Below are 15,102 nucleotides of genomic sequence, written 5' to 3'. Positions count from 1 at the left end.
TTTTTTTTTTAATACTTACTGAATTGGCGTTTCCTCTGTTATCGCCAGAGGCTGATGGAGTCGGAGCTGTCAAGCTACTTGTATCAACAGCCGACTCAATTTTCGCACTCTCAATCCAGGAGTTATAGTAGCGTACCACGTTCTCATGATTCAACCTAGAGAGCAATTTCACTTCACGTGTAATCTTTCGATTCAACTGTTTATTCTTTGGGTTTAAGGGTATCCTCTTAATAGCGTACATACGGCCATCCAATTTATTTTTCACCTGAGGAAAGAAAGAAAAATAGTGGTCATAAATAAAATAACAACTAGCGACGAAGCACAAAGTGAATACAGATTCCAAGATTACAGAAAATTACCCTATTTTCAATCAACTCAGACAAAAATACGAAAATACAATTTCAGAACCTCTGAAATGAATACATATGTAAAATAACCATTATATACTTTTGCCAGCTTTTGCTCCAAAGTATTTAGCTTTTAGCCTCACGCTTATTATAATTATTTGTTTATTCAATTAATGTGATAAATTACTTTCTGAAGTTTTTAACGTATTTACGAAAATACGCATATATAATTTAGGAAATTGATTTATCAAACCAAATGAACAAACAAATAATGTTATAATAAACGTGAAACAAAATCCTAAACACTTTAAAGCAACCAAGTGGAAATAATGTGGGAAAATAATCTTCAGAATATCCTAGTTCGATAAAAGTACAACTTCGCATCAGGATTCTGAAATATGACACTTGCACACAGAAGAAATGATACATAGTCAACTCCCCAAGTTTCTACCATAGCCATGAAAACTCTATCTATACATAGAAATTATACTCTCATGAATTAAAATGCCCTCTACCCTGGTCTAGTGGCTAGCATATGTGGTCCCGGGTTCGACTCCCAGTGGGACAACACACACACACACAAAATAATTTTACAATCATTTACTTTCATTAGTTATCCGTCCCCTTTAGCCTAGCAAGAGTGGGACGTTAAATTGAAATTTGATTTCATTCCATTTAATTTATTGATTGCGTCTGTTAGAACTTTCCTGTAAATTTTTAACCATTTATTTGATGTCTTTGTTTCCAATTTAAGGCATTCATATGGGTGTTCCTTTCGACGGTGGCCCGGAAAAAATCACGTTACTGCATATCTGACCAGTTGCGATGACATTTTGAGAGAATGTAATGTATTCTATAAGGAAGGTGAGGCGGCAACAGACAATTCCCGCCAGTCATTGTTGTTGGCGCGCTCTTATTTCTAATGAAGTGTGATAAGTAACGTGAGATGCTTGCTTGTTTTCACGTCGTAGAGCAGGTATCACAATTCTATTGAAGAGCGCATGTTTATTGTGAAACACTATTGGATTAGTGGTTACACTGACAAGACATGTCACAAAATTTTTCTGGAAGTTTGGTGGTAAATGTTAATCGTCTAAACGTTGGATACAAAGGTTAGTGAAAAAGGTAGAAACCACTAGAAATGTATTTAGAAGCTGTGGAAAAACATTTCCAGCACCTCTTGTGATTTCACTTTATTTTTCACACGTACAGGTATGTCACGTAAAAAATTTCGTTTCGATTTTTTCCACCTACTTGTTTTACATAACAATGCTAACTTGAATGGGACATCCTGCATAAAGATCGAAAACACCTTTTGCATCTCTTAGTGCGAGCATTCCGAAAATGCATTAAGAATAAGTAACTGAAATTTTACAGGGAAACTCTTACAGATGCAATCAATAGAGTAAATGTTTAACTTAATTCCTTAAGTGGAGTTTGTGGTTAGATAAAACTTGAAAGCTGTGGAAAATTATCATCATTATTATATTATTATATTATTATCATCATTGTTATATTATTATCATCATTATCATTATTATTATTAACAAAATGAGTGGCTGACAGTGTTAAGTTTGACTTTTACATTGAAAAGTTTCTGTAAGACCATCTAAAATTTCATACAGATCAGTAATGTTTGATTTCTTATTTATGAGAACATGCTGTTTTACTTGGGAATTCAATTGAAAAATTAATAATCGCAATAACTATTCTAATTTACTAACCGAAATCACAGAGTAATTCTGCGGTAGTCGGATATATTTTTCTCATTATCTCTTTTCGTGGTATAGTAAATGCATTCTTCCAAAACTTCAGAAAGAAACTAGTTTGAAGAGAATGAAGATGAATAATAATAATAATAATAATAATAATAATAATAATAATAATAATAATAATAATAATAATAATAATAATAATAATAATAATAATAATAATAATAATAATAATAATAATAATGTCGAGTCTTACCTTTAAAACATCACCAAATGCACCCTTTCCAAGCCATTTTAGAACTTCAAATTCATTTTCTATCCTTGATTGTCCCCTGAGATTCATTGGCAGAAACAGATGAATATCAGTGTCACGCTCCTCCTCGCCCATCTCCTCTCCATTTTCTTTCTAAAAGAATAAAAAATTTACAATACTTAATAAAAAATGAAATAACCTTGCAATCTTCAAAATATATATATATATATATATAGGGTCGATCCATCTGAAATGGTCCAAAAATTGTGAAAATGGTTGCTCGACCATCTCCGAAAATTATAAAAAATGAGTGTGATGAACAGTGTGCATGAGAAGGTCAATAACATCATTCATATTGTCGTATGTACAAGTGTTCCTGAATGACGACCATCTTTGTTGTCGATGGAGTGCCAATTTTTGCATTTGCAAGCATTTACGAAAACTACAGTTGCTCAGGATGTACGAATCACACGAACACCAAACAAAAACGAATGTTTAGAGGAGAGACTGAGGTACACAGAGAATATATACTCTTGCTGCCAAATATATATGCAGAATTGCAAACCAATACATGAAATCACCAGAAAAAATAGAGAAAATTACACTTTTAAACGGGCTGTATTTTGGATGGCATAAAGTGGAGGGTTCATAAGTTTTGTGCTGAATACTATTTTATGTAAAGATTCTGTAGAAATATCCACAGCTATGATACTACTGGCACCGTAGATTTATGGGAGTCCGAAAGTTGAAGTTTGTGATTTTTATACTATTTTTGGGTCGTAATATCTCAGGAGGGCAAAATGCTAAAAATTGCTGCTTATGTCACAAAGTAATTCTGTATGTGAATAAATTATTTCAAAAAATCATAATTGATATTATATGGAGAAAAAAGTGAGGACATGGTAAAAACGCTAAGAAAACACCTGCGTGACGATGATCGTAGCTCTGAAAAATTTAAATGTTTGGATATGTTTCATGCTAGATCTCAAAAACTATGCATGGTGAAGCAGTTAGGCCCGCTTTTGTTTGTGTTCAGTTGTGCAAAAGCTTGCGAGTGGCCTTTGTTCCATCTTTCTAGCTCCATGATCATTGCCATGTCAAGGGGGTTAACTCCCACTTGCATCCACGACAGACATCGTCGAACTGGATCGCAGTATTAAGGCATTTAATGTATCTGCAAACTGTCATTTAAATCCAATCCAAGTTACGGAAGTTAATATGTTCACAAGGTAGCGTTGTCCATATGGATCATCACCTGGTTCGCGTACATTCCATACAATTGTGGGATGTCTCTCCAATAGTTAGGTGTCACAATGCATTTTTGGAAGTATTTTGTATTCGCCTTCATGTTTTTGTCCACCTTGCGTATCAGCAACTTACTTCCATATCCGAATTCCGGAACAACCATAAAGCCAAGAGGGAAACTTTCCTTGCACTGACGAACGAAGTCGCTGCCCCCCTTGTCATCAATATTACGTTATGTGATTGCTCGAATGTGGCCACCAGCAGTGTGATGGATATATGATTCACCAATTGTGACAACTTTCTTCCATTTGAAACCCGACAAGTACTTTTCATACAGTTTCTTGCAGTTCATCTTACATTCGGCAATGTGACGCTGTAGCGGATGGTGTTCCACACATACTTCAGCCTAAGGCGCTTGCGAATTGTTTTGTTCACAGTTGGCGATGCGAGGTGGAATCTGTGGACCATATTATGTTTAGTCGAGAGATTTTCTTAGCATACCAATCGCATCCCTCTTAGCACTACGGGTGACACTTTGCTTGCAGCCCTTCTCCTGGTAGTTTTCGTGAGTGAATGTTTCGCAAGGGGATCCTGTTGTGTGTAACGGGCCACAATTGCTTCCTCAGTGGTCACCCCGAGTATTAACCCATTCTCCTCACAGTTTCACAATGCGTACGCACGAAAGCTTAGCATGGAAAAAGGCCATTACGTAACCCTCCCAATACCGGTTGTTTTCGGCACCATTTGATAACAGTGTGATGGTGTTACACACACACACACGCACCAACAGTTCCAACGCTCCTTACTACCAACACTCATGCACCTACAAAGTCATACATAATACTGCTCACGCCAACAAACCCATAGTTTCAGTATGATACGCCAAGTAGCAGTACCGAATCGAAAATGGTCGGATATATAGCGAACAACCTTCTGTAATAACTGCCTCTCCTTATGGGGCATTACATGGTAATGACACATAAATCATGCGATTTCAACTTTATCGCTTTATGTAGACACCTGTAGAAGTAAGTTTACATGTTACTCTCTCTGTGAATTACTAGATTTTACTCGTAATTTTTCTAAATAGTAGCCTCCATCTTCTAACCTGTATTTTTACCTATCAATTTTACTTTATCTTCAAAATATTCTACAGTTGTAAATAATTTTGCAACCATTGTTTTTGTTTATGCTATACTATACAATACACCTTTCGTTTCATGGGTTTGTTTAGAAAATCTAATAGTGATCACCATGGGAACGAAGAGGAAATGACTACATCATTATTTCAGTTTATTCACCACCTTTCTAAAACCTGTAACTACGGTAGGTTAGGAAAAAGAAGAACTAAATCAAACAGGTAAGCACTAAATAAATACACTTAATTTTCTTTTAATGTATTAATTTATGAAAATTTACTAGACTTAAAGTAGAGTCTTAAGTATTAATATCAATCTCGAAACTATATACAACACATTAGCTAAACCGTACGAGGTAGTACGGATCTCAGAAATCTTGAGGTTTTGAAGTAAATAAACAAAAACAAAAAACTGCCAGTCGTGATAACATAAACAAACCTGATTATTTAAGCAAAAATGCAATTATATTGTTACTAATACGTCATTTTCATAGATTAATTGAGTTATTAACACTGCTAAACATATATTGCTGTATTATTATAATTTTGACCACGTTCGTAGAGAATTGTATATTGTATATGGATATGTGATGGTATCTATCATATATGAATGTCCGAACTACTAAGTATTTATTTTCAATATGCATTTCCATAGAATACCTGATTCTCTTCCGAACTCTTCTGAGGGCTTAAACCTCGTTCCACGGGGCATTTTAAAAATGGGTGATCTAAAAGTTGATCAGCTCCCCACCGATGGTGTTCGTCTTTCATTAAGCACCTAAAAATAACAGAGTACAGTATATATAAGACGTTTATATGATAAAAGATTGGTGCAAATTTGTAAACGAAACATAGAAAGAAAGAGAAGTTTTCTAACAAACTATGTCATATGTATTTAAAGGAAAAATATGTAGGTATAGTTTTATCACTTTCTGAGAATACAGAGAAAGGTTCAAGAATGATTAGTTGTTGAAGTTTAGAATCCTCTTTTCACCTATACGAGACATGGACCTACAGTTTAATGTGGAATTCGAACCACCATAATGTTGTTTATACTCTCTCATATGCACTGTCACGTTCCAAGAACCACATGCACTAAGACGCACGCTCTAATCATACACCAGTAGGCACGACTAGGGTTCAAGACTGAACGAGTGCACTGTATTTATAACAATACTATCACGTTTCATCAATTGACTCGTGTGTTTAAAATTATGAGAAGTGAAATTGTAATATCATTTAAGGAACCTACATCGAACATCAGAAAAGAGGAGTCAAAAGTAGAATTAAGGATACTTTCAGCACAGCTTGTGAAAAACCTGAATATTATAGGAATGCTTTTGCAGTAGGAATGACAGTTTTTAAGTTTGTTTACAATGACTTTTTCTTTAGACTTAAATGTAATTACAATTTACAGTAACAGAATATGTGCAAGTACATAAGTACACGCATTTAGAACAAGTTCCCTACGTGAGATGCGTGAAGAAAGAGGACTGCCATTTTTACGGTCAGAAACAAAATGACACTGAGTTTGACGAGAGACGATCGAAAGAAAACTTCAGACAATTGTAATGAATGAATTTCGTGTAGTAGTACGAAAACTTCTTGTTTACAACGGCTTTACTTCTTCGCAAAATGAACTACGCAATGCAATAACAACTTAGACAAACTGCTGCCAGTCAGCTAAACGTTACTCGTTCGGAGCCAATCAGATTTATGTGATAATACGATCAACGTAACTTCTTTTTTATTCGTTAAAGAGTCTAGAGCAGCGTAAAAATCATTACACTCATATTTTTTGTCATTCTTTTACAAGTAATGCAACCATGAACTACTTGAATACTTTCGGCAAATGAAGTTCGTTACAAGATAGGAATCATCTTTAAGTTCCGCAACTTGTTTTGAATTTGAAATGAAAATGAAATGAAACCGTTCAGTTTAACGTCCCACGTTATGCCCTTAACGCTAGGCAGACGGCAGGCAAGTGAATGATGATGGAAAAAATCAGTGGAATAAGACGGTGGGAGGAAACGAGAGTATCCCGAGAAAACCCACGGACACGATGTTGTCCATCACGAACTTACTTGGCCAGGAATCGAATCAGGAACTCCACGCAAAAGAGGTAAGCGCTCTACCACTAAGCCTTTGTTTTGACTTTGAACGATTGTTTTTACAAATGTATTATTATCATTGCATATGTTCCATCTTATTATATAGGAACCATAAAAGTGCTTGCCGAGGGACGTCAGTCTTCATACATGACGGTCATAGATGCAGCTAATGCCCAGAAATATCTATGAATAAATAAATCAAATAAAAGAAACAAACATTAAGTAGTGTCCAAATAAACTATGTTCTAGTACTTTAAAAGTATTTATGCGAGTATCCTAGTTAGATATGACTTTAGAGGTTTGGTCCTCTTGAAACTTATACCCCCTCTATCTATTTACATATAATCAATCCTGCATTCGCCGGGAGGCTGAATTTTATTAAACGTAAAGATCCTCTCTTTGTACCGAAAATTAATTTACATATAGCCAAATCTGTTAAGCTGACACTGCATATTTAAGTAGTATATCTGAGGAATTGCGGAAATACACATAACCATTGTAGATATACATAACCATGTGCTATTATTACTCCGTAAGTTGGGCACATTTGTGAAACCAAAGATGGGCCAACTTACTTAGAAACTGAGAATTTAGATCGAGAATGTTTTATAATGAATTGCGCATCGTATCTCCCACATCAATTTATACTTACATAACCACTTACTTCGACAAAAAGTCCTTTAAGTCCGCAGGCAGAGACGTTGGTATTTCTGGCAGCATGTCAGTGATAATACAACCTTTACTCAAGGATAGAATGAGGATTCCAAAACGGTAGATATCTGATTTCTTTCCTCCTCTACCCAACGAAGGTGGGAATACGTTCTCTACTTTTTCTTGTACTGATGATTGATAAATATCCGCTAACCGTTTATCTAAACTATAATCTCCTACTTTTATTAACCCTGTTGAAGAAAGAACATAATAATCATATAGTGCATTTGCCTATATTGACCGCAGTCATTTGTACAATAATTAATGCAAGCGTCAATTTACAAAGTTACGATAAATAGTTTTTACTTTTCAGATAGTACACAAATGTAATCAAAATAAATAGATGACATGAAATAGGAAAGTATTTGAAGAATTCAACCACCATGATGCTGTACTTCAAATGCAATTGTAAGCAGAATAACTGCACATGAGAGAGTAAAGTGTTCAGGCGATCATTACCAAAAAGATCAAAAATCTATATATTAAAATGTCTGTCTATAAGTCTATATGTTTGTCTCCAATCCTTTCGACAACGAGACCTCGAAAACCACTAGTGCTAGAAACTTTCCGTTTTCACTGGTCGGCTTCAAATTTTGTGTAGACTGTCCAGTTCTAATTGAATATTAAAAAGATATGGACGTTATTTCTTTATTACATTTTTAGGGGTACACTGGAAATGCTGAAATTTAAAAAAGTAAAGTATATCCTACGAGTTATACATTCCAACACGACATATAAGTATATCGGGGTTGCATACGTTCCACACTCTTGGGAACTCCCATAGGAAAAAGTCCGTCAAATTTGATCCAGTTATGAAGGCAAATATTGATTCAATAAGCACTAACACGGAAGACAAAGACGATTATTTTACTTTTCACACGATTAGAACGAATTGATTAACTTTCTTGGAGAAAAAGTTCGACAGCACATACTTGAAAGCGTGAGAAGAGCAAAATACTTCAGCATTGTATTTGACTCAACTCCTGATTGTTCTCATGTTCAACAGTTGTCACAAATCATTCGACTTGTTGACATACAACGTGATTCTATTCAAGTTTGGGAAGCATTTATTGATTTCATCTCTGTCGAAGGAAAGACTGCTGAGAGTATTTCTGCTAAAATAGTGAAGAAACTTCAACATGATAGGCTTGATATTCAAGATTGCAGAGGCCAGTCTTATGATAATCAGGCTACAATGGTACAATGGCCGGTCAATATTCTGGAGTTCAAAATTTGATACAAAATATAAATCTTTTTGCCATTTTCGTTCCTTGTAACAATCATTCATTGAACCTTGTTGGAATACACGCTGCGCACGTTAACGTTCTGGGGTCACTTTCTTTGGAGTAATAGAACGTTTGTCTGTATTCTTTTCTAGATCTACTCCCCGATGGAATCTGCTGCAAAAGCACGTAAAGATTGGTCTGAAACGTGAAAGTGACACTAGATGGAGTTCAAAAGCAGAAGCTGTGAAGGTACTTTCTAGTCAATTGGATGAAATAATTGATGTGTTGGAAGAATTGCGTGACACTTCGACTGAAACTCATGATACTCGAGATGTTGATTTCCTTCTTGCAAGTATCATGTCATTTAACTTCATCGGTTTACTGTATTTCTGGTTTGAAGTTCTCCCATATATTGATCGGATCCAAAAATGCCTTCAATCTCAGAATATGAGTTTCAATCAGGCTCTTATTCAGTTACACCATTGATACCTGGAGAATTGAGCTGGCCGAGGAAATCATATCCGCAGCTGAAGGAAGTTGCAGAGAATGGAAAATAACTGTGGGTACACGCAGTAGGAGAAGGAGATGCATGCCTGGAGAAGCAAAGGATGAATCTCTGACTGCACAGGCCGAAGTAAATGAAATTTTAGATGAGATGAGACAATAAATGTATGACCATTTTACTCAAATGTCTGACCTGAACGATAGATTTGGATTCCTGTGTTCTACCGCCAACTTTGTGCCGCAACTAGATTATGAGAACGAAGAAAGGCTAAAAGCACGTTGTTCTGATTTGGCTTTGTTCTACCCAAATGACTTGGATGGCGTAGAATTATTTCAGGATTGTAAGGATATAATCCGTTCACTAAGGTGTGCTCAGAAAACTAAAGAGCAACTTGACTTTTTCTCACAAGGCATACTGAAATACGTGTCTTCAAGTGGGGCTTGAAGTTGACAAAAGTTTGGAAACCGCTCTTCCGATTTTGATAACATTGCCCGTATCTGTCGCATTACGTGAAAGGTCTTTCAGCAAAATGAAGCTGATAAAATCATACTTGCGCTACTCAATGAGTCTGGCCATTCTTTCTATCGAAAATGAAATAACATCTACTTTGGATTTTGATAACATAATTGAGACTTTCGCAGCTACCAAAGCAAGGAAGGTAGCATTCTGAATGCTGGTGGAACACAAGCTAATAAGGTAGTGGAACTATCGTCGAAAGTAGTTTCATATTTCAACTTAAGACAATAAAAATACAAAAGTACCAAAAGAATAACAAAAAAACCGTCAAGATCTGTCTGTCAATAAGAAAAGCAGATGGTACAACCCGTAGTACAATTCTGAACTCACATACTTAATCTATGATATATCCCAAATTATTCAACATATTCAGGATTATTTGTTATGCCTAGGTAATACATTCTAGTACAAAGTACAGTAAGTTGCAATTGAAACAGTCATAAATGACAGAATATAAACATGGTTGAATTATTAAATACAAAATAATATAATTACAAAATACACGTGAAATCTATAAACGATACTAAAAAAAAAAAAAAAAAAAAAAAAAAAAAAAAAAAAAAAAAAAAAAGCAGGAGAGAAATATTCTAGTACTTAACTATTCATTGATATTTCGGCAAAAGCAGTGGGACTAAATAGATTGTATATTATCACTGGAGAGAAACACAGTAAAAAATAAGTGAAGGAGATACGCAGGAGAGAAATCTATTCTAGCCATTATTTACTGATAGTTCGGTTTAAAAAAAAATGTTTAAGTATCGTGTATGATCACTGGAGAGAAACTAAATGTTAAAGTGAATGGGACTAATTGTAGGAGAAAAATGTAATCGTAAACTCAAGCAGGTGAGAAACCATGAATAAACTTAACTATATGAGAAATTGCACAAGAGAAACATCGTATCCCTAATCCTTTTTCTATCGTGTTCTTGGTTAAAAATGAACGCAATGATAGTCTTGGTTCGTTTTTTTAAAGATACCAGCGTGAAGGCGGTTCTGCGCATTAGAAAAATAGACAGGGATGCTGAATGTTACCCCCATTTATTTAATATATCCTAGATTAAGATTGTTTAAACACACACACCAACGGGAAAGGGAGGCGGAGTAGAGAGAAAGAATGATTATGGAAATGAATGCCAAAAATAGCAGCGTGCAAATCATGATTGTTTGAGAAGGGGCCCCGATCTACTTCTCTGGCCCCGGGCCCCAGTCTGCCTTACGCCGCCACTGCTCCTTGCCGATTTTTACTAAAACGTCCTTCATTTTTGTCTGTAAAGCGATATGTACAGATGTTGTGAGGAATGACAACGAGATTCACGCTCATGTGTGAATGATGCGCTGTGCAGAGAGCGCAGGTACAGTTAGTTCAATTAGAAAAATTTTCGAAAAGTAATCTGTTTATATCATAATGTAAATATAAAATAAATAAATAAATAAATAAATAAATAAATAAATAAATAAATAAATAAATAAATAAATAAATAAAGTAAGTAAGTAAGTAAGTAAGTAAGTAAGTAAGTAAGTAAGTAAGTAAAGTAAGTAAGTAAGTAAGTAAGTAAGTAAAGTAAGTAAGTAAGTAAGTAAGTAATAATAATAATAATAATAATAATAATAATAATAATAATAATAATAATAATAATAATAATAATAATAATAATAATTAGTGCTCATGTACATCACACACTTATAGTTATATTCGATTTTCTGCATTGTTTTCCTAATAAATTTCACAGTTGTTAGTTATTCTTCTCTATCCATCACGACTCTGGAACTCACTAAAGAAATAATAAACACTTCTGACCAGAGTATATACACTTGTTTATTAAAAACTAAATTCCAGTGTAACAGTTTCAATAACGTAACGTTGTCTTCATAAGACACTAACTGAAAGAGATGTCTTAGAGCGCAGTTATTTATACTAAAAGTGAAAGTCTTTGTGTGCATGGGAAGCACCTGGGTCGGGCTTCCCCGGGCGTCATCTTTCGGCCACCTGCCCTGACTTAATTACCCTCCCACCTGTGTTTATCTTTTCCAGACACACCTGTTGTTTATACTTGACAAATTGCCTTAAAACATTTTCTCTTAATCTACCTCTGATGCCTATTAGAAATAAATAACAGACTATACTACATACAACTGATTATAAATACAGCAATACAAATATATATATATAGACATAAAAATAAACTATAAAATATAACAATATATAAAACTCTATATAACTATATACAATATTAAACTATAACAATATTAAACTATATATAATATTAAATATATGAATATAAATTACATATAAATATGTTCAATCTTGTTTTTTCACTTCAATTTGTTCTAATAATTTATCCCATAGATCATGTATTAACAGTCCACTTGTCCAGTTCATTAATTTGTCACTTTTCTCTTTCTTTATCCTTCGTGCTTCCTTCCATTTCCTTATCATTGGTCTATTCTCCCTTTCTAGCCCCTTTACACCTTCCCAATCTATATCATGCCCCGTTTCTTTAACATGTTTATATATGGCATTATTTTCTCTCTTAAGTCTCACATCATCCCTATGTTGTTTAATTCTCTCCCTAAGTTTTTTCCCTGTTTCCCCTATGTACATCATATCACAATCCTTACACGTCACTTTATACACTACACCTTCATCTTTCTCACATATTTCCTTCGTTCTACTTTTCGCTTTCTTAATCATTTCCAAAATTCTTCTTCCTCCTTTTCTGTACGTCTTCACACCACCTCTTCTAAGTAAGTTCTTTAATACTTCTGTTTTCTCCCCGATGCTCTCTATCCCGTGCCATTTGTTCTCCTCCTCTTCTTTTCTCTTCTTTCTCCTTCCTTTCCTTCTTTCCTCTTCAATTCTGTTCTTCCTTATCTTCTGTCTGTTGTACCCGTTCTGCTCAAGTAAACTGTGGAACTTCTCTATGTCCTCCTTCTTTTTCTCCTCTTCAGTATCTATTTCTTCTATTCTTCTCTCCATATTCCTTATGAAGTTTCTTTTGGTGCTGTAATCCACATCACTTCTTTCGTGGCAGTAAACTCCTGCCGCACATTCTTTCCTATCCTATACCATCTCGTTGTAAATCCTCCATCTTTTCTCTATATAGTCTTGTCCAGGAAGTTTATAATGTTGTTGTTCTCCACTTCCATTTCCAGTCTTATCCCTTTTTCTTCATCTTCAACCTTCTTTACGAATTTTTCCAGTTGTCTCTTTGTTCCTCTCCATACTCCCAAACAGTCATCCACGTATCTGCAAAACAATATTAGATTGTTTCCACCTTCTTCTATCACTTTCTGCTCCCATCTGTTCATCACCAGTTCTGACAACACTGGACTTAATCTTGAACCTATACTCAGTCCTTCCTTGATCTTGACTAGTTTGTTCCCTATCGTACAAAAACTATTGTCCCATATTACTCCTAAGGCTTTCACTATCTTCTCTTTCTTCCAGTCTCTTATTTCTTTCCCTTCATCTTATTTCTTTCCCTTCCCTTTCCCAGGGAAAAAACTTAGGGAGAGAATTAAACAACATAGGGATGATGTGAGACTTAAGAGAGAAAATAATGCCATATATAAACATGTTAAAGAAACGGGGCATGATATAGATTGGGAAGGTGTAAAGGGGCTAGAAAGGGAGAATAGACCAATGATAAGGAAATGGAAGGAAGCACGAAGGATAAAGAAAGAGAAAAGTGACAAATTAATGAACTGGACAAGTGGACTGTTAATACATGATCTATGGGATAAATTATTAGAACAAATTGAAGTGAAAAAACAAGATTGAACATATTTATATGTAATTTATATTCATATATTTAATATTATATATAGTTTAATATTGTTATAGTTTAATATTGTATATAGTTATATAGAGTTTTATATATTGTTATATTTTATAGTTTATTTTTATGTCTATATATATATATTTGTATTGCTGTATTTATAATCAGTTGTATGTAGTATAGTCTGTTATTTATTTCTAATAGGCATCAGAGGTAGATTAAGAGAAAATGTTTTAAGGCAATTTGTCAAGTATAAACAACAGGTGTGTCTGGAAAAGATAAACACAGGTGGGAGGGTAATTAAGTCAGGGCAGGTGGCCGAAAGATGACGCCCGGGGAAGCCCGACCCAGGTGCTTCCCACGCACACAAAGACTTTCACTTTTAGTATAAATAACTGCGCTCTAAGACATCTCTTTCGGTTAGTGTCTTATGAAGACAACGTTACGTTGTTGAAACTGTTACACTGGAATTTAGTTTTTAATAAACAAGTGTATATACTCTGGTCAGAAGTGTTTATTATTTCTTTACTAATTCTTATATAATATCTGCAAAACTAACGAGGATGTGAATTGAAAATCGGATTAACAATTTGTATGTCCATTTTTTTATTTTATTTTATTTTTTTTTATTTTTATTTTTTATTTATTTATTTATTTTTTATTTATTTTTTTTTTTTTTGTATTTTCAATTTTTTGTTTGTCGGCATCTATGATCAACGGGCTATTCACTTGCATATTATTACAACTTTAGTTCGACTTATTTTTAATGCAAAATAATTTCAGCTGAATCGAATAACATCCTAAGTCAAAAGACTTGGGGTGTTATTCAATTAAGTTGAGGAATTTAGAACGTCTTTGCATCCACGCGCTGCAATGGAAAACTTAAATGACTGAGAAACATTTTATTCAATGGTAAATAATGAGAAACCAAAGTTAGTCACCTCTCAGACATTTAATAGTAACATTATTGGACTCTTTCGCCAGCCTTTTGAAGTCAATGTTGCAATACTTTTTTATCTGTTTGATTTCGGTACATTTTTATACGTAATATTAAAACAATCACAATACGTAAACTACAACACAGTGGAGTTTTTTCAAGATTTACTTGGGGGAGGGGGAAACGACTCTCCGATATAAGTAGGGTTTCAGATCTCTCATCAAATATTAAAATGTAACCAATTATTCACACTTTGAACATATAGCGGCACTTAACAATACAAAAGTATTTCAAATTGAGGAGCTGAATTGAAGTCCACAGACATAAATATCACATCTTTTACGCTGACATATCTATTTCACACAGTTGAAATTTTAGGAGGGACAAGGAATATAATTAATAAGACAAACCACAATAAAGCACTTCCGAGGAAAACATCCAATTTTATAATGTTTATTTTCCTTCTGAAAAAAAAATACATAGAACCACCAATAACCGAAAATCAAAATTTCGAGAACAACGATTAGCCTTATTAAATCGAACTAGAAAAAAGATGGAAATTACAATAATTACACATCAATAATGATAATTAATGCAGCAGCTATAAAGGAAAAAATGAAAT

The 15,102-nt window shown here is 34.3% G+C and overlaps 1 protein-coding gene across 4 annotated transcripts in view; it reads right to left on the bottom strand.

The window, feature by feature from the left end:
• The window catches only part of Gcn2 (eukaryotic translation initiation factor 2 alpha kinase Gcn2), a 239,244-nt gene that overhangs the window by 131,329 nt on the left and 92,813 nt on the right, over positions 1–15,102 (bottom strand). For all 4 annotated transcript variants that reach the window (XM_081730836.1, XM_081730837.1, XM_081730839.1 and 1 more), the window contains 4 exons: positions 7,471–7,708; positions 5,356–5,473; positions 2,316–2,465; positions 20–265 (listed from right to left, as the gene is read on the bottom strand). In XM_081730836.1, coding sequence (XP_081586962.1) covers positions 20–265; positions 2,316–2,465; positions 5,356–5,473; positions 7,471–7,708 — 752 coding nt within the window. The remainder of the gene's footprint in view (positions 1–19; positions 266–2,315; positions 2,466–5,355; positions 5,474–7,470; positions 7,709–15,102) is intronic.

Source organism: Thermobia domestica, chromosome 11, assembly GCF_964235325.1.
Source record: "Thermobia domestica chromosome 11, izTheDome1.hap1.1, whole genome shotgun sequence".
In the NCBI taxonomy this organism is placed as follows: Eukaryota; Metazoa; Arthropoda; class Insecta; order Zygentoma; family Lepismatidae; genus Thermobia; species Thermobia domestica.
The sequence above is the reverse complement of the archived record's forward strand: the minus strand, read 5'-3'. Positions and strand labels throughout refer to the sequence as shown.